Raw genomic sequence first — 26,073 nt, forward strand, 5'->3', positions numbered from 1 at the left:
AAGAGAGAGAAGAGAAAATGGGCAAGAAAAGAGGGAAACATAAGAAGGAGGAAGTTGAGTTAATGAACTCCCACCTGTATACTTCTTCCCCCTTTCGCCCTCTACCAGCTGTCTACACAGAATCAGCTTGTTTTCCCCCAAGGTAAAGTCCATAATTTCTGCCTGAATGGTGGCACCTTTGAACACTTTTTTGAAAAGCAACAATAGCTCTCTGCCAAATGGAAAAGGCTGCTTTAGTGTGGGGAAGATATTTGAACTGTGTTCGTATAGTGAGCCCTTCCCACAGGGACAAGCCATAGAAAAGGGGCTTATGCTTATGCTTTGAAGGGGAGAAGGGAAACTAAGATACTGAAGGGCATACAACAATGGACAGCGCCCCAAGAAGCCACTAATTTCATTCTGTGTGCAGATTCTGGAGTCCAGAGAGGCAGAAGGGCTTCTCACGATGAGTTTTCTGCAAAGAAAGGGGCTTGCATGTACCGAAGGGCCTCCTGTCCCCAGTTCAGCATTCCATATCCATCATCACCTCTCTGGATGAGCCTTCTGTTGAAGATGTCCCCAAGCCTTCGGGCCACAGCTATTTACTGAGTTCCTAATGTGTGCCTGGGGCTGCCCTAGTTTCATTAGCCTCAGACTTATTATGAAGCAACATTAACTTTTAATTATCAAATTAAAATGTCCCTTAGCGCTCACAACCTTACATATTATAGCTCAGTCCTCTTCTTAGTTGAGAATTATTCCTGATTATTTGTCCTGTCTTTCTGCAAAACCTGGCTTCTTTACTTTTATCTTTGTCCACTCTTGAGGTCAGAGTGGGGATGTGGCGTGACCCGCAAGAGTAAGAGGCTGTGAAAGAGGTGAGATGTAAGTTAGGATGTCAGATCAACTGCCAACTTGATATAAGATCTTGATCATGATTCTGCATACTTCATTGATTCTTGAGAGGACACAATGAGCTAATTGGGGTCATAATGGGTTATAAACTCATTACAAATGTGCACAAGATGATGCTTATAGTCAAGAGATTTCTTATTAATAACAAGGAAGAAATTGACATTTGTGTACGTTGGGTTTCCAAGCCTCCCCTTAATTGTTCCTGCAATCACTTGTAAGATATCCATCTCTCCTGAAAGTCCTGAAGTCCAAGCGCTCTATTTCTCCAAGGCAAAGCATGGTGCTTCCCCTTGGTATCATTATGTGTTTCAGAAGTATACAGTGAGGGGAGATAGGCTGCCAGATATTTTGCCAAACACAAAGTCAGTTGCCTCATTTAATTTCTAGATAATTCTGTATTTTGGGAATTCGTTATTTCTAGTTTTCAGATGAGGAAACAAATTCACAGAGGCTAAGTGACCTCTGAAAGTCACACAGTTCACCCACGACTAAATTGATGCTTATAGCTGAGTGTACCGACGATAAAAACCACACCATTCCCATGACTTCTGTTCTGAGATCCAGCCCAGAGGAGGAAGAAAGTGAGGGAAGGGAAAGGCTGCCTTCTACTAGACTACCTGGCTGTTTCTGGATCCCTGGAAGGAAGAGATGCATAAATGCTTCCATTTAGATGTAGCTTTTACTTTTCACTCCAAAGTAGAGTTGGATATAAGGGACAAATTAGGAACAAAAAAATTTGGTTTTCATTTGTTTTTCCCCCACACCTAAGCATTCCTTTCACACATTCCCTTTGTCCTGCAGCTTGATTCAAGGAACACAAAGGGGCCCTAGTTGGGCAAGGACGGGGGTGCATTCTGAATAGTTTGAGATGAAGAGCTCAAATTCAGTTCATCAAGACCTGGGTTTGAATTTCATCTCTACCATTTGCAGGCTCTTTGTTTTTCATTTCCCTATATGCTGATAACAGTACATATCTCATGGGATTTTTTTTAAATGTAAGAACGATTTATTATTTTATGATACAGTTCCATAGGTTCTGGGATTCCCCACCTCCAGCCCCCTCCAATAACTTTCCCTCCAGTATTACAATGGGTAGTTTTCCATGAGCAGTCATAAAGTCATAACTCCATCATTCTGCTATTGAAGTATTTCCCAACATTGTAGGCATGGACAATATCAGAATGTTCAGCATCCTACTGTCAGAATATATTCAACAGTTTCACTGGGAGTCCATCTTTGGTCTGGATGCAGAGAGGCACACTGCACTATGTCTCCACATATGGACATGTCAGTCTCTGCTACACTTTCGTTATACATTCATGGAATCATTTTAAAGAACCATGAATGTCAACAGTTTTCACTGGTGTCATAGTTAAGAGCATGGACTATAGGGCCAATTATTTAGTCTCTGAGAGGCAGCGCTATGTGATGGGGCATTCCCTTGCAAGTTACTTAAGTTCTTTGTTATAAGTTTGTGTTTATAAAGGGTGCCTTTATCTGATAAGGTTGTGTGACGGCTGAGTACCTGGAACATTGTAAGTGGTATGTTGTTATTATTATCCTCTCCCACAAAGTTGCTTGGGTAGAATCTACTTCCTATCCCCACTCCTATCATTTCCTCTTTCTCTGAGTCCATGATACGCAACCCACTCATTCATTAAGTTGCTCAGCAAGTGTCCCCTGTTTTCCTGGTTCTGAACTACATCTGTTGATGTGGAGCAGAACTACAAATGGCTCTGGGCTACTAGGGGGTTTCTAAACAGTATATTCTACTTCTTAAAACCTGATGCATTTTGAGCATTTAGGGTGTTTTTGGCCATTTGTTTCCATGAAACTACACTCTCCTGTTTTCCTCCTAGTCCTCGAGCCATTTACAGCCTCCTTTGCTTCTTTCTCTACTTAAATTCTCATTCATAGAGAGCTGTAGTCCCGAGCCCAGGAACTCCTCATGGTCCACACTCTGTCCCAGCAGACAGTGTCTATGTGAATGCCATTTGTGTCCCCAGTCTAGTTCTTCCCCAGAGTTCTACTTTCATAAATTGTTTGACTGCTTACTCAGCATTTCCTGTAATAACTCTCTAATAGTCATTTCAAATTGCAGAGTTCCGTATCATCACTCTCAATTTTCTTACCACCACCCCGATGGGGCTCCATCCTACCCTTCTTTGTTCTTGTAGAAGATGGCCAGTGTCTACTTAGTTGCTCAAGTCATGAGCCCTTGATTCGCCTTAGATTCTCCCCACATATTATTCATGCTCAGGTCCTATAGGGGTATGGTATGGTTAAAATATTTATCAAATATATCCTCTTTTCCTTCCAGTCATCATTGCTATAATGCAAGCTACTCTGCTTTCAGAGGAATCATCTCAATTGTCTTGTCTGGTATCTCACAGCTTGTGCCTTGATCAAATGACTTTCCATGCTGCACCCAGGATTGGCTTTATACTCTGACTCTGATCAACAACGATCTGCAGACCTCTCTGGCATAACACAGTGTTCAGCATAATCAAGTTCTGGTCTTCTCTCCAGTCTTTGAAAAATGCCACATTTATCCTTAATCCAAAGCATTTATTTATTCATAATCATTTTTCTGGTTTCTTTGGATGACTGATTCTTACCTACAGGGATATTCCTTGGTCATTCCATTTAAAGCAGACCCTGCCTCTACCCACTCTTATTCATCATCTGCAGTGGTTTGGATATGCATTAGGCCTGTCCTCAAGGATTTGAGTGTGCAAGGTGGGTTTCTAAGGTGATAGTGTTAGGAACTGATAGGGAACCTTTGTGGACATGGCCTCATGGGACATCCGTAGGTCAGTGGGGGTGGATCCTCAGAAGGGATTGTGAGAGTGTCAGTCCTTCTGAACTTCTGTCTCTTGCTCTCTCACACACATTAGCCACTATGCCATGACAGCATTGTGCCTTTGAACCTCTATAACTGTGAGCTTAGAAAAATTATTTTCTTTTCAAAGTTACCAAGCCACAGATATTTCATTATGGTAATGAAAAGCAGATGCATACACCACCCCATCATTCATTGTGATACATTCCTAGCATGCTATGCACTCCGCAACTGCCTTGCTTTTAACTGCTATACATGCTGTTTGTGGCAGCAAGATTTAACTTCTTTTTTAACACAAGCTTTATTTGTTTGTTCACTCATTCGTTCATTCATTCATTCATTTATTCATTCATTCAAAAATCAAAGTTACAAAGAGAAAGGGGTACATGACCCTAAATGGCCAGAGAGGTCAGGACTGAGACCAGGCTAGAAGCTAGGAGCATCTTTCAGGTCTTCTACCTGGGAGGTATTTTCCACTGCTTTCTCAAGCACCTCAACAGGGAGCTGAATCAGAAGTGGAATCGCTTGGGTCTTGAACTGGCATCTATATGTGATGCCAGATTCCCAGGTGGGTGACTTAACCTGCAATCTTATAACACTAGCCACATCCTTTATATCCTTGACTTGTCACATCTCTCTTTGTGGCAAGAAATTCTTTCCAGCAACATTCAGGACTTATCTGAGGAAGGAAGATTTCATGATGCCATTTCAAAGAACTAAGGCATGCATGATTTCACATCACGTTGCTTTGGTTAGCTTGGTTGCAACAAAAGGAAAAGTCCTCAATCGTTCTTAAGAGTTTTCCTTTTGGCTGTGCTAACACATGCCCTAACTTCCAAAGTAGTTTTCACTTCAGAAAAAAATAGGGAGATGATTGGGAACTTTTTGCCCAAGTCTCAGGAGGAAACAGCGCCCTGGAGCAAACCACAGCTGAGAAGTTACCAGCTCACCAACACTCACTGATACTCCCGTAGCCTCAGTCCCCAGCCTTCACAGTCCCTCAGCACAGAGATGACAGAACCCACATGGAGCCCATATCATCATGATCAGGTGGTTGCCTTGCTGCCTTCCTGAGGGGACAGCAGCACACAGGGCACAGGGGCTGATAGCCAGCAGCACAGAGTGCTGTCCCAGCTCCGTCACTTCCTGTTATATGATGCAGGCCAAGTTACTCAAGCTTTCTGTTCAAGTCCCTCCTCTGTAAAGCAGAAATAACAATACAGCTCTCTTTTCAGCACTGGCCATCATCTCTCCCAAGTTCAGCTTCTTCCACACCTCCCAACACCACTGAAAGCTCTCTCCCCTCCTCAGACTGGATTTCTGGGTTGCCCACACCCTTCGTGAGGTTGACTCTGCATTCAGTAACCAAGGACTGCCTAACAGTGAAGGATTGAACACCTCATTAGAGCAGCACACTCAGGCATCACCCAGGCCAAGTGTGATGAAGCAGGCAAGCAGCTCAGAATGTAGACAGAAAGCCCATTTCCTCCCTGGTGTCTAGCAGGAAGCAAACTCCACACTAAATTATGTTGCAAATATGCCCCAAGGTAGTTTTAATTTTATTGGCACTGATTTTAATTTACTCTTTAGACCCCTGATTGCAGGATGAGCTGTTGGCTGCTGGCAAGGGGACAGCCCTCCATCACTTGGTTTTAATTAAGGTTCTTAAGTTAGAAAGCAAAGAACAGAGATTCCCCCCTACCACCACCACACAATTTTCATTTCCAAGTTGTAATTAAAGTCTCCACATTGGTGACACACTTCTTTCTCTGACATGGTCACAAAAAGCATCGTGTTTTCTGCTGGGCAACACTGAAGAGGCAGTTGTTAATTCAATAGTGTGCTTATCCTCTCACGGGTTACTTTGCTCTTTAGTTCTTTCATCAAGTTCTTAGTGATAAAGTCCTATATGCCAGGCCCTATGCTAAGGGTCTGTGGATTATAAAACGATCAGCAGCCTGTGACCCCCTGCCCTCAAAGAACTCACAATCTAATGGGAGATAGAAATAAACAAACAATTATTATGCTTGTGGAGAATTGGGAAATATGTTCCCTGGAAGAGGCTGTTAAGTTGGCCTGAGGGATAAAATAAAGCCTCTGAATTGAGACTTTGTACTCGTTGAGATGAACAATATTAGCTGTTATGACAATTTCTGAGACCCAGTGGCTTAACACACTGAACAGTCACTTCTGTCTCATGTCAGAGACCAACACAAGCCAGGTGACTCCTCCAAGCCATTTCCTCCAGTCACTGATTCAGGGGCATAGGCTTCTTCTTTCTTAGGGAGCCATCATGTTTAGAGGTTGATTCCATGCAAAAGGGCAAAAGCGAAGGTTGGTGATGGGATATCAATATTATAGCCAAACATGGAAATTGTAAATATCTCCATTGCCCGCATAACTCTTGTCCCAAATAAATGACAAAGGAAACTGGGAAACATTTTCCAGGGCACCCCAAAAAGGAATTAGAATTGGTGAGCATCTAATTAGAGTCTGCATCAAATTTAAATGTTGAGTCAGAATTAACTAGATAAAGATTCCCAGAAAGCATATTTGAGACAGAAAAGACTTTGTATGTGAATGAAGCAACAAAAATCACCAGGGAGGTAACTGAATGAACTCCAAGCAGTGCTGTTTAGATGGAGTGCAGAAGGTTAGACAACAAGCAAAAAGATCCGAAGCACATGCAGGGGTCAGCTCACATGGAGCCTTTTCAGATTAGGCTTATGGCAGCAAGTACTACTATCAAGTGCCATGCAAGAAGCTGTGGAGAAGGGCGAATATGTTAAATAAGGATGGGAAGAAGTTGTGAAAAGCTAGTATCTTCCACTTACCACTCTCTCACCTGAAAGAATGCCTGGCCCAGATCACAGCTCAAGCTGACAGTAGAACAAGACCACAGCTCCCGCTCCAGTCTTGTACTTCATTCTCCCTGGACCAACACAAGTTCATTAGTCCACTGAAGGCACACAGCTTACTCAAGGTGTTATTGGAATTAGTGTTTGGAATTAGTGTCTTTTGGTCTTGCTAACAAACTACTGAATATATGTGATAAGGTGTGAAAAACTAAGATCTCAAACTCAGACCCCATTCAGAAAAACTTCCTAAACTTTTTTCTACTCTAGCTCCAGCCCTCTGAATCTCATCACGCGATGAGATCTTGAAAAGTGATCAGCCCTTTAACTTGTCTCTGATTGAAGTACTGACCTGTGCAGTTAGACATGAAAAAATACATAAGTTACAAAAACAAAACAAACAAAAAACACCAGAAAAAGAGGAGAGGGCTTTTCACTCAGTGATTAAAGTCACCACGTGGAACACTTATATTTCATATCAGAATACCTGAATCGAGTCATGGCTCCTGCACTTCCAAACCAGCATCCTCCTGAGGCTTATCCTGGGAGGCAGCAGGCACGATCTCAAGCCACTGGGTCCCAGCTACCCACATGAGAGATGCACAGTGAGTATCAGCTTCAGCTCTGCCTGTTGCAAAGAAGTGAACCAGTAGATAGAAGGTCTCTGCCTTCTCTTACCACTTACCCCTCACAGCAAATAAAATGAAAAGAAGTAAATGAAAGGTGATAAAATTGCATGGAAAACACCAACCCTTTAATTCTCCCCTTTCCTGTAAGCCACCACTTGCTCCTCCAGCATGCCAGATGCAGGGTATCTCTGTATTGACTTGCCCACTAGGAAGACCCTTTTGCCTGTTATCATCATTGCCAACTCTCCTCTTTCATTCAAGTGCCTCTTTTCTCAAATGTCTATGACTTTCTACTCACTTACGCTGTTTGTCTCCATGGTTTTAGTACTACCTGACATCTTGTGTATTTATGAACTGATTTGTATATTTTCTTTCTCTCACTGCAGCATGTAAACCCTTTAAAGTCAAGAGCTTCTTTTGTGTTCATTGTAATGTCCCTAGGTCTCATAGAAACCTCCAACACATATCCCCAGGTCTAGAATACTGTTTTACATGTAGTACATACTCAGTAGTTATCTGCTGAATAAGTGAATCAACAAAAATCCAAGAAAATCAAATGAGAAGTTATTAGAAATAAAAGTAGTGATGCCTGAGTATTTTATATCCTGAGAACAAAAATCTTTATCTTTAAAGAGAGTTGCCAGTTAGAAGACTGAATGACAAAAATTGTAGCTAGGTCAGGCATGCGAAACAGAACTCCACTTTATTGGCCAATCGTGGCTGATGGATGAAGGAAGCAGCCCACTGCAGCTGTTTCTTATGCAGGCGGCACCATCTCTATTCCATGGGTGGCCAGTGTGCCCATCGAGTGCTGGGCTTTGCCCGCTGGCTGCCAGCCGATGGATTCTGGTGACTTAGGAGTGACGAAATATTGCCTAGGGACATCCATAAATATGGACACCATATGAGCAAGTGAGAAATGAATCATGAGGGACACCTAACAACAGGGCCACTGTACGGGCTGGTAAGTGAGGGAACTGAGACCTGGTGGTGTGGAGGGGAGTGATTGGAAGATCTGTATGGATCAGACTGATTCATCAGCTTACATGGGAGTCCTAACATGGGCTTGTTAGTGCAGAGCATCACTGACCACCACATGCCATGCCACATGAAAGCTATGGCTTGGGGGCAGTCTAGGAGACCTAAATCCAAGTACCTGATTGTTGGAATAGGGAATAGGTCACATCAGGCAGGACCATGACAATAAGCAACATGCGAGAGAACCAGGCCCAGGGGTAGATTCTGTGGGGGATAAGTAGGCCCAACCCTATTGTTAGCTCAAGAGTTGGAGTGGTGACTGGCTGAACTAGGAGTGAACATGGAACCCACCAACAATCATGAGTACTGGAGCCGAGAATAGGCTGTGCAGGCTCAAGCTGCAGTACCTACATGTGCATCCTAAAACAGGGTGTAGTACAGGCTAGCCCACAACATCCACCAGCTCATACAAAGGCCAAGATGGAGGGGCAGGCTATGCCGGCAAGGGTCTACACTTGCTGGAGCATGAGATCTGGGTCTTGGAGTGGACTGAGTGGGGAAACTGGGAGACTCCACTAGTGGGCAATAGCTCCCACTGGTGAGCATGTGTTTCAGACTAGGGTCAGGCAAGCTGGGCAAGGTAGCCCCACCCGTTGGCAAGTGTGTGGGTTGGTTTTGGAAGGGGGCAGACCAGGTAGGGCCAAGTAGACCATAGCCCACTGGCGAGTGCAGAAACCAGGCTGGAGTGCAGATTATGCCGGGATAGGGTACTACACTTAGTGCCTCACATGAGCCAGTAGACTGAGCAGGGCTAGGTTGCAGCACCTGCTAGCTAGAGTTGGGACTGGGGGCTGGCTAGGTCAGGCCAGGGTACAGCATCGAAGGCAAAGGCTAAGACAGATGGAAGCTATGCCAGGCCTGGTCAGAACAACCACTGACACGCATGAAATCTATGGAGGGGAGGCCTGGTTGGGGAGCAAAGGGGACGCCCTTGCCAAGTTGTGATCCCCATTTCAGAGCACGAAGGCCAGGGTTGGGGCTGCAGTCTCGTCTGGATATAGCTAAAGAGCCCCTCGGCATGTGTGCAGGCTGGGTATGGGATGCACCAAACTGGGCTAGACTCCAACACCCTCTTGTACTCGTGAGAACCAGCGTAGGTATAGGATGGACTAGGCCAGGTCTTTGCCCCCACTGAGCCATGTGTGAGCTGCATCTGGGTATGGATCAGGCGTGGCAGGGCTGTAGCACCCAACAACAAGAATTGGAATGGGTGCAAGTTAGTGAAGAAAGGCCACTGTTCCTGCTAGGATAGAAAGTGGACTAAGTATGGCTGGCCCATGGACCCTTCGGTGTGTGCGAGATCTAGCATTGGGAGATATCCAGATGGAGGAGCCTGGAGAACTTCTCTGTAAGGACGTGTTCCCTGCAGGTGAGTGCAAGAACCAAGATGGGAAGCAGCCTATATCAGGCCAAAATATGGTACCCTCCGGCATACATTTGGCATAGGTTGGGGGCAGTCCATATAACCAGACTAGGTTAGTCCATATAACCAACCGGTGAGTCTTAGTGCCAGAGTGGAGCATCGGCCAGCCTGGTCAGGGCACAATACCAACCAGTTCACATGAGGGCCAGGATTGGGGACTGGGCTAGGCTGTAGACCCTACAAGTGTGAACTGGAATTGGGGGTGGGCCTGGCCTGGCTAGCCTACAGCTCCTACTGGCAAATGTCAAGGTGAGGGGTCTGTGCCAGAATGGACCTCAGCACCCAACCAGCACATGTGTAACATGGTAGGGGAGTGGATATAACCCCAATGAGGGGGCTCACTTTCACTGGTGAGCTTGGGAGCTAGGATGGGGAACAGACCAGGCCAGGCAGGGCCACATCCAATGGCCTAAATGTGAACTGGATTAGGGGAAAGCCAGGCTGGGGTGACTATACCTTCTGGTACGTGCATAAGACAGTGTGGGTGTGGATCAATTGGGCTTTGCTACAGCATCAGCTGGCAGATGCTGGCACAGGGGCTTAATACTGTCAGGAGCAGGCATAGCCTAGACAGATGGTGGCACCCACTGGCACCAGTGTGAATTGGATAGTAGGGTTGGTTAGGACAAACTGTGCTGCAATACCCATGAGCATGTACAAGAGCTAAATAGGATACGGGACAAATGGGACCAGTCTGCTGTATATACTGGCAAGCATGGGAACCAGGGTAGGGGTGGGCCTAGTGGGGGTTTTTGTGGGTTGCTCTGACTAGACTGTAGTTCCCATTGGTTTACGTGAAGGTCGAGTATGAGGTGCACAGGATAGGGCTGGATTCCAACACCTATTGGGTTGTGCAAACCAGGGCCTGGAGATAGAACTGACCCAGCAATTGCAACTACCAGTGTGTGTGTGCCTAGACTGATTTGGGTGACAGACTGTGCCAGACCCTGAATTGGCAAACACACACAAGAATAAGGTCTGGCATGGCCTCAGATGAGGTTTGTTGGACAATTCCCTACCAATTGAATTGCTGGACTCAGAACCCTAACCATGGAAAGAAATGCAGGTTCCATGGGCTGACTGTGGGAGTGCATGTGTCAGAGCTGGGCCTCCACAGTGGCTCAGACACAGCAGAGGACAGACAGCATATCCAAATGTACTTGGAAGATATGGCAGTACATTGGAGCCTCCAGAGGACACCTGGTACCATGGCAGAGGACAGAGGACAGAGCAAATTGATCAACTACCCCAGCCAAGCGTTGGCAGTGAAGATCTGGGCAGACGGAGAAATTAGGTGGACTATAGAAGCCATTGGTTTGGGGAAGAGTTCATCAAGATTGGAGTGGCAGGATCGCCAGCAATTCAGGACTGTGGAACTATCAAAGCCTCTTGAAAAAAAAATGGTGCTGTAATTTTTATTTTTCTTCCTGTTGTTGATTTTGTATTGTGGCTTTTCATTTAAGGGGATGTATAGTGACTGTGTAATGGAGACTATCATATCCAGATGTGAGGATGCAGGGCAGTGTGCATCTCTGCCTACGGATCAAAGATGGACTACTAATAAGACTGTTAGCTGTATCTTGACAATAGGATGCTGGACTCTGCCATTGTCCCTGCCCGCGATGATGAACATGTGACTGTTTATGAAAAGCTATGCTATAATAATAATAAAGGGGAATTTGGTAGGGGAAAAGGGATTTGAGGAGGGGGCAGGGGAAATAAAAATAAGAAACAATAGTGGAGAAAAAAATTGTAGAAGAAATTAAAAATATTAACCACCTGGTTATAACAGTTTTCCTAAAGAAAACTTGAAATGGAAAAATCAAAACATATTCTTGGATGAGAAGGTGCAAACTCATAAATGTTCATTGTTTCTAGATTAATCTACGAATTTAATAAGAATATATTGCAAAATATTGAGATCACTGACAATATTTTTGGAGCTTTAAGAAATAAAACTTTTCTTAGAGAAAGATATGCAGAAAAATTCATGATCATTTAGTGAAAGATGCACAATGAAATGGTAATACCCTCCAAATAATAAAATATTATTGTGAATAGGACATAATTAAAACAGGGTGGTACTGACACATGAATGAACAAATGGTTAGAACAGGATAGAAAATTCCAAAATTAACCTAAATGCATACAGAACTTTGTAGGGCAAATATGGCTTTTCAAATTAGTGACAAAAATATGTACATTTCAATAAACAGTGGCGGGCCAGTAACATTTGACCCTGCCTTACCTTGTACATCCATCTAAATTAAATTGAACCGATATGTTTAAAAAAATAAACCCTGAAAGAATCAAATAGAAGAAACAACAGAAGAATTCAACCAAAATCTCACAGAGGAAAAGTGATAAATCATTGTGAAAAATGCAGTATTCAAAATTTTCTGCATGAAAAGAATGTGCTAATAAAAGTTAAAAAGGACAAAAATGTGTTTATTCTATACATAAAGCCTAATTTTTTCAAAACCTAACTTTTATAAGCCTGATAACCCAGGTTTTAAAATGGGTCAAGGAAATGGACAGTCCCCAAAAGAGAATATGCAAGTAGTTTTATAACTTTTATTGCATACATTTAAGGCATATAGTATAGTTTTCTAGATGTATTACTTATTTGAGAAACAGAGAGAGAGACCTTCATCTTCTGGTTAACTCCCCAACTGCCCACAGCAGGCAGGGATGGCCAAGCTGGAGCTGGGAGCCAAGAGCTGTTTCAGGCTCTCCCACAGAGTACAGAAGCCTAATTATTTGTTTCATCACTACTGCCTCCAGGGCCTGCATTGGCAAGGAGCTGAGTCAGTAGTCAGAGGTAGGAATCAAACACAGATATTTAGGTATGATCCATGGGCATCTTAACTACTAGGCCATACAACCGCCCCACAAGTAGTTTCTAAACATATAAAAAGATACTTTGCCATATAAAAAAAGATAATGAGAGTGAGGGGGAATTTAGCTTAAACCTAATCTGAAGTGTAATCGATCACTCTCCATTTGGTCAATAACAAATAATTTGATTCCACCCATGCTATGAAGACAATGGAGAAAGGTGTTATAATACATCATTAGGAGTATATACTGGCCCTTGTGATCATTCTGTCAATATTTATCAAACTGTCAAGGCTCTAAGGTAGCCAAACACTCTACTTCAAAGAAGTTGTTTTACATATAATTGTATATTTGTGAAAGAATGTATTGCAAAGATATACTAAAATCAGCATCAGCTGTAACGTGGAAAGATCAGAGACGCCTTCAATATCTGTCAAGGAAAAACAGCTTAGTTCATAATAGGATAGAGTGACGTAACTCTCCTCCAAGGTATATTCAGATGAAAAAGTAGATCTGAGTAGTATATTAGGAATGCTGCCTTTTTTTTAGGAGATAGGGATGTGACATGGGGTTCTCACTTGTGTAAGCAGGGACTCCACCACAGTAAATGTTAGTTTGATTACAGAACCCAAGGAGCCAAACTTCTGACTGGGAGCAGGAATGGAAGGAAGATATTTCCTTGGAATTAATATAGACTTTTTGATTTTAAAATCATGTGAAACCATCCATACATTGGCCTGTGGACTAAAGTCATAGCTAGCAAATGGAAGGATAGGGCTGCACCCTCAATGGTCATCAGCAAGGCCAGATGGGGAGATTTGCTCCTTCACCTCCTTGCTGGCCAGCTTTAGGCAAGCAGCCTCCCCACTTAGGGCAGCCTGAGGAAGTTCAGAGAAGCTGGCTTCTAAAACCCTATCTCATTTTGACATCCAGAGTTATAAATTGCAGTTTTCTCTTACACGTTTCTTACAGCGTCTCTCTACTTCCTTTCCTCTGCAGCACATCAAAATCTCAGAGGAAAAGACAGACAATCGAAGAAAATAAAATTGCAAAGATGACTTTTACAGGGCTCCTGTTGAATCATTGTGTATTCCACCTCCAAAGCTGAAAATGATGAGTTTAATATCACACAGAGCAGTGCATCTTGCATCTCTCAAAAGACAGCTTATGTTACCCAGAGAACTGGAGCTTGGCAAGACGTAATTTTTCACTCCAACTCTGAGGCAAATGAAATGACAGTCATCAAGCCCACATTTTGGAAGCAACATGGTTTTCATTTTGGTTTAACTTCATTTAAAAGTGTCCCAAGGAGAGAGAAATCCTTGTGAATGTGGACTTTCCATCCTCCCCGGCACTGTGTGTTTAGAAAGGGGATGGACAGGTGGCCAAGGCTGGCCTTGAGTGTTTCAGCATTGGTCGTTGATGAGGAAGAGTTGAAAGTGCAGGCGTCAGGGTGCCTTGGTGCCTGTCCTGGTTGTTTCTGGAGCTTAGACATGTCCTCCCCACCCACGCTTGGGTACTCTGTCACTCATACAAAGGACTATTAGATATAAACTGGGCCACTATATGGGAAAAGAAATCTGGATTTGAGCAGCATTGAAGAACAGCCTAAGCATCCCCCAGTTCATTATATCTGGGGTAATCCCTCTGGAATGGTTTGTCCAGCCACTCTGCACACAGCTTCCCAGCACTCTCACTTAGAAGCACTAGGCTCTTTACATATAACCCCCTACCTACAGGGAATGCAGGAAAATAATACTGTGCTGAGATAGGTGCTGCCTCAATGTGTAAGTAGAGAGTACAGGAAGACTCATCAGTGTCTCCATTATAGATCACCAAGCTTCTACCCCCATGCATAGGAGAAATCCAAAAACGCCATAGGAAATAGATAGGAAAATCCTATCTATAGAGTTCCACAGTTTCCATGAACATGGATCTCAAATCTGCACAAAAATAAACTTACCTATTCATTCCAGTCTCCCAAAAACTTTTTGAAATACTATTTACATGTTATTGAGAATAGCAGTGACACTGACATCATGAAAACAAGTAACTAGGAGCTCCTCATATGTAAAGTTCTGGAATGACACCTGGCATGTGTCACACACAGTGAAGGACAGATTATTACTGCTGTTGGATCTCCACTGCCACTCTCTGAGGCTGGAATTGAAATACCCACTTTTCAGGTAAGTGGGGATTTCAAGGCCAAAGCTAGAATGACCAACTGGGAGCAAACCCGCAATCAAACCCAAGGTAAATGCAACCATGTTTCATGGAAGGTATTTCTTATCGATCAAATAGCATTTCATTCAAAGCCTATTTGGTCATGAATGTGCTAACTGCTCAGACTTTAGAGAGGGTGCTGCTGGCAGGCCTTTCCAGGTGGCACTAAGTGTGAGGAGAGGGATTGGTGCCGCGGATCAATCACCACCTGCAGCTGGTTGCTCCAATTCCAATCCAATGTGCCTGGGAAAGCAGCAGAGGATGGTCCAAGCACTTGGACCCCTATACCTAAAGGAGAGACTAAGAAGCTCCTCGCTCCTGGTTTGGGATTGATTCAGCTCTATCCATTGTGACCACTTGGGGAGTGAACCAGCAGATGGAAGATCTCTCTGTCTCTCCCCTTGGTAACTCTGTCTTTCCAATAAATAAATAAATAGATAGATAGATAGATAGATAGATAGATTAAGTAATTAATTAATTAAAAGTGAGAAGGAACTGAGCTTCATCTGTTGCAACCCCTGTCACCTCACTGCAAGTGGCTGCTGAATCTGCTAACCCATAGGGCCAACTAAAACAAAAGTGTGGGTATGTGTGTATGTGTGCGTGTGTGTATGTGCATATACATGTGTGGGTGTGTTTTCCACCTGGCTCCTTCAAGGTGAGTTGTCCAGTCGGATAATTCTCATATATTACCTCTTTTCTTCAACAGAAAACAAGCCTGGAGTTTTACATTGACATCCATGCCCACTCCACCATGATGAATGGCTTCATGTACGGAAACATCTTTGAGGATGAGGAGCTGTTCCAGAGGCAAGCCATCTTTCCCAAACTCCTCTGCCAGAATGCTGAGGACTTCTCCTATGTAAGCCAACAGTGCCCTCCCCAGCCAGCACCCCCTCTCACCACCTCCTTCCCTTCTCTTTCTTTTGACTTAACCTTCAACCAGAGCACCCGCTCTGTGCCAAGTCTTGTGTGGAGGATAGAGGTAAACCAGCTCAGCCCTTGTCCAGGGCAGCAGTGCTCAGGTCAGGCAAGGCAGCTTTGGAAAGGTGTTGTCGGAGCTGTGCAATGAGCTTCATTCCTGTAGTGAATGTGACTGCAGGACTAGAGAGAAGGAAACTCACCAAACACTTCCGCTATGTCAGCCCTCGGCCTATGACTGCATCTACCCCAGTTGTCTCAGTCTGAGAACACCAACAACATGTATGCCAAGGGAGTTCTGCAGCCATCACTCTGCCCTCACAGCTCTTCCTGGGCCTCCCCTTCTTTGCCAGTATTTGGTAACTGATTGTTTTCTTCCCTGTCTGCTTCATTTATCACTTGGGAGGATAAATGCGGATACAGTTATGGAAGTATTTGGTGGCAGTGAACACTTAAACCGCAGAGTCTGTTCCTGTTATAACCCACCTTGTTTGAGAGTGGGGCCTGAGCAAGGTTGTAAGTGTTGAAACCAGAAAAAGCAGTATTTGAACGGGGTGGGGAGAGAAGAGAAGGAGGGCGCTTGGAGTGTGGTTATGGCACGATGGGAGAGTATACTTGCAAAATGTTCCTGTTTTGCTACTAAATCACTGGGGTCTGTTATTTTCACATGGCCAGGTACACACAGGTCACAGTAATAGTTGAAGCTAATGAGCTGCAAACTCACCTGCCCATTGCTTCAGCCCTGGATGTTAATGGAGATGATGAATTTCTCTGCTTGGTAAGATGCACTTTGAATGCCAGAATCTTTGAATGTCAGGCCATGAAAGGAGTGGCGGCATTGTATAGGCCCCCTCTTGACACTCACGAAACACCATGGCCCAGGAAAAGTTCAATATTCAGTTCAAGGTTACCCAGAATTCAGTGGCAGAAGAAAGCAGCTGGCTCCCCATATGAAACCGTGGGACAAACACAGGCATACTTCGTTCTGTAAGCATCTCCAACAGGATGGCCAGGCCACTGTCACTTGAGTGCAGAGAGTGGCTTACTGAGTCCCAGCCCTCCTGGAAATCTGGGTCACATGTCTCAGAGACCCTTGCCAGGTAAGGTTTCCATGGCCTTCAAAGGGGACAGACTGGTCAGAGAATACCATTTAAAGTCGAATGTACTGCCCAAATTTTAGTTCTCATTGTCTTCCCGATAGGGTTGTTTCTTATTTCCTGCTTTTCCCTGCCCCTCTGTTCCCACTCTGCCAGCTTCTGCTACTGTCTGGATGCTTTCATTCAATTACTGGTTTATTTAACCAGTGTTTCTCAGGATTGTGTGTTGTGGGATGAAAGCCCATTTCTCAGAGAAGAGGAAGCTGAGACGTGGAGACTTGCTCAGGACCCGAGAGCACTGAGGCTCCCAGCCCTGACTCTCCCCTCTACCTTGTCTTCCACAGTCCAGCACATCCTTCAACCGAGATGCGATGAAAGCAGGAACTGGTCGCCGCTTCCTTGGGGGACTCCTGGACCACACTTCCTACTGCTATACTTTGGAAGTCTCCTTCTACAGCTACATCATCGGGGGCACCACCGCTGCTGTACCATACACCGAAGAAGCTTATATCCTTGGCAAGAATCCTGACATAGCCCTGGGCCAGCCCTCATCTGGCCAGGAGTATTCAAGGCTGGCAGGTCAGAAATTAAGTCTGCAACTCAGGTAAGAGCTGACACTTTGAGGAGAGGATGGAGGAGACAGGCTCTGATGGTGCTAAATTGGGTTGCCCCAACTTGCATAAGGACACGTATGCCTTGAATCTCCCTGAGGTGCCCTTGAGCTGTGGCTTGCACATAGCTTGTGGTTCTCTCACTTTCCTCTCTCCTCCCTTCTGTGGGTAGTGAGTCGTATGTCATCTAAGGCATGTAAATGTGACAGCTTATTAATGACTATTCCTTCTAACCCTGAACATGCAAAATCTTTTCTCTCTCCTGTCTTCTGCTCCTGCTAGCTCACTTCTGCTCTATATTGCTGATTTCCCTCGTTTTCTCACCCTGCCCCTCTTCACTTGCCTCATTTTTCACTCTCTACTTTTTGTTTCCCTTCCTCTCCTCGTCTTCCTCCCCTCCTCTCTTCTTCTCTGCTCTTGGCCTCCCTTATGCTCCCTGGTCTGTAGCTCTCTGCAGCTTTTTTTTATCCTCTCTGCAGCTTTTTTTTTTTAAGATTTATTTGTTTTATTGGAAAGGCAGATGTACAGAAAGGAGGAGACACAGAGAGGAAGATCTTCCGCCCAATGATTCACTCCCCAAGTGACCACAATGGCCAGTGCTGCACCAATCTGAAGCCAGGAGCCAGGAAGTTCTTCCCAGTCTCCCATGTGGGTGCAGGGTCCCAAGGCTTTGGGCCGTCCTTGACTGCTTTACCAGGCCATAAGCAGGGAGCTGGATGGGAAGTGGGGCTGCCAGGATTAGAACTGGTGCCCATATGGGATCCTGGTGCATTTAAGGCGAGGACCTTAACCATTATGCTATCATGCCAGGCCCTGCAGCTTTTTTTCTCCTTGTTTTCTCCTAACACTTCTGTGAAAATTCCTAAGCTTGCCTTGATGAAATTAGAGGTTGCTTTCTCCCTCGTTTCATCTTCTTAGGGATTTCTTGGCAATTCCATCTTCCCGAGTGTTGATTTCTATGTTTAAAGACATGGGTCAGAGCTACTGCAGATTCTGCTTTGCTCCGTCCTTTTGTGTTTGGAGTGATCCATTTCTCCTTTCCTAGCACTTTTATTTTACAGATAAAGAATTACAGTTGAGGGAGGAAAGAGGAAAAGGATGAAACAAACTCTCCCTCAGTACCTGTACGGGAATGAGTCCAAGACCTCTGAGGATACTGAATTCTATAAGTGCTTAAAACCCTTCCACAAAGTGATTTGGCATTTGCATCTAACCTATGCACATTTTCCTCTGTACTTTCCATAATCTCCATACTACTTGTAATTCTTAATGTAATGTAAATGCTCGGTACATTCTTTAGTGAGCACTGACAACAAAAAGAAGCCCATACATGTTCAGTGCAAATGCAGTTGAACATCAAATTTCCTTCTTAAAGGCGGAACCTGCAGCTTTGGAATCCACAGAGACAGGAAGCTGATTATATGTGTAAGTGCTCCCTCCAGGGAGATGGAAGTGTCCTTCATTTTAGGCTTTCTTAAGTGCTTCCTGAATGTCATAGAGCTTCTACCATACTCTCTAAATGGGAAAAAAATCTTTTCTGGTCATGTCATTATTTGAGACTCCTCTACCCAAGCAACCACAGCCTTCAGACTCTAATGGCTCAATTACCTGTGTGGGGACAAGGGAAGAATGGCAGTGGTCCCAGAGGGAGGGGGTAGAAGGAAAGAGGCCTGGTCTTAGAGTTGTGTTGCAGGCCCTGAAGAACACTGGAGGCAGGATAAGATCTGAGTTCCTTCCTGGTATCACCTTGCTGAGTCAGTCACCTTGAAATCACCTTGAAGTAGCTTTGATATCCAACTGCCTCAGCAAGGTCAAGGGAACAGGCTCGGCTTTGAGGCAAGGGATTTGTGGTTCCCAAAGTCCTACCCATCTCCTGTGTGTCACATGCCCTTCTTCTCCAACATGTTTGGTGATGTATGTCCTGGAACTCCTCCAGGCTCCTGTAACTCCTGCAGCGCATTCATGAATCTCATCTCCCACTGAATCTGCTTTGCTCTCCTACAATATGGTACAGAGAAGGTAGAAGGAGTTGGCTAGAAAGAGCGTGTCCCACAGCACTGTTCACAATGAGATACACATGGGTCACTCTGGAAGAGGTCAGCACTATGCCATTGTTTTCTGACGTCCAGGTTGATGGGTTCTCCTATTCTCCCTTAGCACATCTGACACTACTTCTTTTTGGAATTTATTGTTTCTGAGGAAACGGTCCCTACTTAAGCCTAGGGCTTTTGCCCCTCCAGACTCAATCCTCATTCATCAAAAGTAATCATATCCTTAGTAAACATAAAGATATACACAATGCACCTAGGGAAAAAAAATATTGAACAATAAAGTGTAAATCCTGAATCAGAGCTTTCTCACCTGGAGAGACAACAAAAAAAAAAGGAAAGAGACAATGATAATAACATGTATGATAAGTTCAATGGTAGAGGCATTGCAGAAGGCCATGGGGTACTCTCCTTTAACAAATATCTATTGAGTTCCTGACATAGATCAAGTAAAGTTCCAGCACAGACAGTGTGGCAGTAAACAAAAATGTTTTTACATGGATACAGAGGAAGTCTCAGAGTTCGGGAACCAGAGAAGGCATCCCAGTGGAAGACACATGTAAGCTGGATTTTTAGGACTGGGTAGAAACTTGTCAAACTCAATTGGGCTGTGTTGTTTGGGGGAGAATGCAGCAGACATGGAGACTGGGTGGGGAAGGATATTGCATGGGAGCTAGAAGTGGTCCATGATGATTGTAGGACTTCAGAACCAAGATATAAGTCTGCAATGCAGTCTGTAAAGAAATTGTGCTTGAAGATGAAAGCGATAAAGAGCAAAATGAGAATTTTGAAGAAGAGTGGAAAGTCACTGTCACAGCTATGGAAAGGAGAGATGCAAGGGCCAAGATCAAAGGCAGATGCAAGTGTGGGTAGCATGACACAACCATCCTGGGGGGGGTGGTCTAGGCCTAGGCTAAGATGGTACCCATGGGATATTTAGAACACAAAGCTAAGAAAACGTGACAATTGAGTGGATGGGGTGGCACAGAGGAACAGGAGTTTGTGTTTGGAAGGAGAGCAGGGTGAAATGAGAGGCCATGCACCAGCTGAGATGGCCGCAGTGCTGTTGGAGGCACCCTGCCTTGTCCTGTCATCCCGAAGATGAGAAGAGGAAATTGGAACTGGACCAGGGAAACTTGAGCCAACTCAGTGTGCACAAGGGTGGTTTAACCTGGCTCCTTTTTGAAATACATTGCAAAAATAAAAAAAAAAAAAAGAAACCCTCTCATTTCAAAGCAGAGGGAGATTTCAGGCAGACAGATTGTGATCTTTTGGCTGCTGGCTCTGTGTCCCAATCAGAAAAAGAAATTACATGGTCTGATGGAAATGGCAATATGGGCTGGGAGAAAGTGTCCTCCAGACTGCGAGTCAGGAGACCAGGGCTCTGATGACAACACCAACGTCATCCTGGAGCGTGCCCTTCAGTGAGTCCTCCAACCTCCCCGAGGTGAGCTTTCTCACCTTCACAAAGGGACCAAGGACCTTCATACCTATCCAATCTTTGCTATGGGAACTAAATAGAAATGATTATCAAAAGGTATGATGCCATTCAAAGAGACCAGGCTGAAGATCCAGACATATCTGAGTTTGATGCTTGGCCCAGTCACCTGCAAGATGTGCCAACTTGGGTGACTTGCATAATTTCATTGGATCACAGTCTCCTGAACTGCAACAAGGGAGTGTGACAGGGCTAAAGGAAGTAATGTATTGGCATATATGCTATATACTGACTGTTGAATAACTGGTGACCCAGATCCTTGTTGGCCTTTGCTTATGGTCTGGTTACAAAATCCAAGGGAAACAGAATTTTGAGTTAGGCCTAGGTCCTGATAAGGCTGGTGTCTACCCAGGCTTGGAGTGGGGAGCACAATGGAAATGCTGACTCCAAGAGGAGAACATGGCTAGAGTGGCCAAGAGAATATGCTGAGGCTTCAACTTCAGTCAACTAGATTGGTTTCAATTCAGACCTCGCTGTACATCTCCCAATGGGGTCCCCAAACACATACATTAGACACCGAAGCCCGCATCAGTTCATTCATCCACTCAACACAACTCACTAGGCAACAGAATCAGGTGAAGTAGGCATGGGTCCTGTTTTCAAGGAGAAGACTGTTTTTAAAGGAAGGGGGAAAGATACAAAGACCCCGGTGTCACAGAGTGAAAGTTTCAGCAAAAAGATCTGCTGATTGGAGAAACACATGGAAGGCATCTAATACAACCAGGCTGGCAGGGTAAGAGTGAGAAGAACTTCCTGGGAAACCAGGGCTCAGATCTGAGGATGTGGGTGGGAAAAGAAAAGTAGAACAGCCTTCCTGACACAGGAATGACAGGGGAGATCCCAGATGCCAGAGAGAGGATGTCCTGTGCAGGATTTTGGAAGATAGCTGGCACTAGGCCAGGTACAGCAGCTGATCAGGCAATATAAACAGCTCCCAACTGTGAAGGCATTCTCCTATCTTTAGCTTAGAAGGTTTATGAAATCGGGAAAAAGAACACTGAACAAGCAGTATTCCGATATCATCATGCAGCAACTTTACTCTTTATCCTCCACTGGCCTTATAGATAAATGGATATAGATTATACACCTGAGGATATGAAAGCACTGGCAGACCCTACAAGTTTCCAATCAATCTCAGGAAATTAAAAGTTTTTTAATTAATTCTAGTCACAGAGAGTCTCGGCTCAGCAATGACTGTTTGATCCAATCAAAACATCTTCAAAGTATAAGTCCTTCCCACCTTAGCTCAGTTATCCCAGACAGGACTATGAGGGCTTTGATGGTGATGGAGGGGCTCAGTCAGGCTGGTATCTTCTGTTTCCCTGACTTGGCTTCCAGCCTTTCCCCAAATGGCTAATAGCTGTTCACCTTTTTTGAGATTGGGCCAAAGAGGGAGAGGAGGAAAAGGTAGAGAGCACCCTAGGAGATGCGTTCATGAGCTGGTGTGGGCAAGCGCCAGACACTTTTTTCACACATATTCTTTCTGGTGCTGAAGACCTGCTAGCATGGACAAATGCACCTGCTTTCACAGTTGCTTCTTGCTGCTTTCTTAATTCTTAGGGATCTAGTTGTACTTCCTTGTTGGAATCACCACACCACGCCAAGTACCCTTCATGTGTAATAGAGCTGGAGTAATTTGTGTAACTATTTTTCTGGTTTTCTTTGCCAAGTCTTTGATGGTGGTTTTATGCCTCTCTTTGAAATGTGGGTTCTCAGATGAATCCAAAACTAAAGCAGCTCAATCTTAACAACATGCATCAATATCTAACAGGTAGGATTGACTATTGTTGCCAATTAATGGAATGTGGAATAATGAGAAAAGTCGAAGATGACACGTGGGCATCTTAATTTGAATACAAGGTACATAGTATGAGCTGTTGCTACAAGGATTGTTTGAAAGTGGCATGTTTTGGTCTCCATATGTGATGTGTTGAATGTGAAAGGTTCATACGACACCCAGATGGAGAAGTTTGGGAGGCAGATGATTCTGTGGACATGTGGTTCTGGAGAGAGGCCTGAACTTTGGACGAATTCACAACAGGTTTTCTGCGCAGTACCAAACAGTCACAATGAGGAAGTGATTTTCTTTCTAGGCCAAGTCAAGGTAGGCCTCCTGTTTATGACTGGTGAAAAGAATATTCTCATCTCCAGCACAACCTTTAGCCTTACTCCCTTTAGAAAGCTTTCTAGTCTTGATTTAAGACCATTTGCCTGTCCAGCCTAACACCATGCAGCCCTGCCTCAATGAGTGCAGAGAAGTGAGGGCTGAAATGGAAGCAGGACAGGGAGTGGGAGTGGGGAGTGAGAGTTTTGGGAGAATCCTAGCCTATACAAAATTGTACCACAACTCAAAATAAAAATATATTTAAAAAAAAACAAAGAAAAGGAAGCAGACCTCACCCAGCACCTGCTGATCCACTTGGCTCACCAACAGGGCATGGCATTGTGTGATCTGTGCTGTTCAGTGAAATTTTCAGGCGGGAGTGACAGGAAGAAGGATACTACCTAAAGTTTTGTTCTTGCTAGGGTGGAGGGGCTTCACTTTTTGAGAAAAGAACAGAATAGGAAGCGATAAGGTCTGACCTGTTGATCATGTTCTAAAACAGAATTAAGAACATTCCAGTTCTGGTTTGCCACACCTCAAGTCTAGCTTTGTCAGAATTCAGAAGTCAATCAAGCTTCTATCAGAAGGCTTGTGGAACAGAACATAAATGCTGCCAGTTGCTTTCTACTTTCCCCTCCCAACAGGTGTAGACTACATTTTGATCTTAAACTCTGAATGCTTACTGATGAGTTGGCTAAATAAATGAGTGAATGGATGAATGATAATAGTAATAGCAATGGTAGAAATAGTTTGCTTGCCATTTAGGCTTGGGGCGGTCTTTTCCTGCTCTGAGTCCTAAGTCTCCTATCTTTAACTTAGGAGAAGAAACGCTATCTATGATCTTCAAGTTTACTTGTAGATATATAAAATTCATTTGATTTGGACCTTTGGTATAGCATCTTCATTTTATAAGTAGGGACACAGAAACACACACACACACACCAAATAGCACATCCAGGACTGCACAGTTATCTGGCAGTAAAGTGGAAATGTAAATCCATATTGGGCCAGCTCACACTCTGCTCTCTTCTCCCTGCCTAGAGAGTTTCTGTCATCCCCTCCTCCCTGCTTTGCAGTCAGCCCACTTTCCCTGCACTTCATCAAACACAAAATCCTGTTTCTGAAACCACAAGAGATTAGGATGCCCTATCCAATTCTTACTATTCTCTGGCTCCTGCCATTCCACTCTAAGACCTATCTGAAACTGACCCATTGGTGACCCTGCCTACCAGATCCCTCTCCCTGTGGTGTCCTGCTGAGCTGCCATGCAGCTACCTAGGACCTCCTGCCTCTTAACTCCAAATAAAAGTATGCAACTGCTTTCTGAATACCCCCTGCCCTGGCCTGGGAAAACAAACTGCTGTTATCTCTCCCCAACCTCCTCCATCCCATTAGGTTTCCATGGGTTTTATCCGCTGCTGTCAAGTTTATAGTCATAATTCAAAATGTTGTTAATATTACTCTCAGCAGAGAAATACCAATTGCAAAGTTGTAGAGTTACTTTATAGTAATAACTGTCAGCCTTTGCTAGCAGCGCTCCAAGGTTCCATGGAAACTGAATTAGTGTTAGGAGAGTTGACATGGTTTAATGGGTGTGAGCTGACGGTCAGTGGCCATCTTGGTTCATTCCTCAGTATTTGACCCTTTGTGCATTTGTTTAAAGATTTATTTTATTTTTATTGGAAAGGCAGATATACAGAGAGGAGAGACAGAGAGGAAGATCTTCCATCCGATGATTCACTCCCCAAGTGAGCGCAACAGCCAATGCTATGCCAGTCCAAAGCCAGGAGCCTCTTCCTGGTCTCCCCACGCGGATGCAGGGTCCCAAAGCTTTGGGCCGTCCTCAACTGCTTTCCCAGGCCACAGGCAGAGAGCTGGATGGGAAGCGGGGCCGCCGGGATTAGAACCTGCGCCCATATGGGATCCCGGGTGTGCAAGGCAAGGACCTTAACCATTGCGCCATCGTGACGGGCCCAACCCTTTGTGCATTTGTATCCACACATTCGCATCCTTACTTGTGCTTCCATCTTCTTGTAAAAATATGAGGAGAACCTCTAGAGTGGAGGGACTTTATTTAAGGTAAGTTCCAACCAGTTGCAAGTTTGTGCCTAACTTTGAGTAACCCAAAGGACAATGAGAGGGATTGTCGGCCAGTTCTAGACATTGAGCACATGATTAGGGAATGGGTGAGTGCCTCAAATATGTGGCGTGAGGAGATTTGGGCAATGTTAATACAAAGGTGTTGAATGGTTTCTTCCTTTAGAGTATAGAGTATAGCAAAGACATCAAAAGCAACATAGGAATATGTGATTTGGGGACACATGGTTTCCTACATAGTGAAACAGTTTAGGAATCTTTTCTGACATAAAGTTTACTGTTGATCAACAGGGAAATGTGTCAGCCCCATCATCTAACACATACTATCCTGCTGCCAGAACCAATGTTGGCTCGGGCTGCAGGCACAGAAGCAGATTTGGCATCAAGCAGTGCCAGTCTTTTGTTGCCCTGCTATCATTGACCTCTGGAGTTCTGTGTTCATCTCTGATCCAACTCTATCTTACACATTGATCAGATGTGGCATGGGCCTAAGGGATCAGGTTAGAGAAAGAACACGAAGCTGGGTTTACCAACTCTCTTGGTTTACATAAGACTAATAGGCTTTGAAGACAGTCAATACTAAAACCAGGACAGTTCTGGACAACCAAGATGGTCCATCATCCCACCCAATATTATGACCCAGGGAGCTGGTAATGAAATTGAAGGTTATCTTTTCTGGGGAAAGAAAAACATTGGTCAACTCTCCAAAGACCTATTATGGAAAAAAAGGAGTGCTTTGTTCTATGTGGTCATAGGAGTCAAAGCAAAAGCCAACGGGAGGCAAATCTATTCTGTATTTCTGTGGAAGGAAGTGCCATGTAAGGTCTACAGTCAGGGCTGCACTCCTTGACTACCTGCAATGGGCCAGGTCCCATGTCAGTTCCTAGGAATGTTGAGATCTGCCCAGAGATGATCCCAATGTTTAGAGAAGATGGACAAGAAAGTGATGGAGCAT

General features: G+C 44.4%; 1 protein-coding gene across 1 annotated transcript in view; it reads left to right on the top strand.

Moving 5' to 3' along the window:
• Nucleotides 1-26,073, top strand: part of AGBL4 (AGBL carboxypeptidase 4) — a 1,125,681-nt gene that overhangs the window by 1,062,300 nt on the left and 37,308 nt on the right. The window contains exons 10-11 of the mRNA XM_040978580.1: nt 15,452-15,604; nt 17,105-17,276. Coding sequence (XP_040834514.1) covers nt 15,452-15,604; nt 17,105-17,276 — 325 coding nt within the window. The remainder of the gene's footprint in view (nt 1-15,451; nt 15,605-17,104; nt 17,277-26,073) is intronic.

This window comes from Ochotona curzoniae, unplaced genomic scaffold, assembly GCF_017591425.1.
Source record: "Ochotona curzoniae isolate NIBS_2020 unplaced genomic scaffold, NIBS_Ocur_1.0 contig_291, whole genome shotgun sequence".
In the NCBI taxonomy this organism is placed as follows: domain Eukaryota; kingdom Metazoa; phylum Chordata; class Mammalia; order Lagomorpha; family Ochotonidae; genus Ochotona; species Ochotona curzoniae.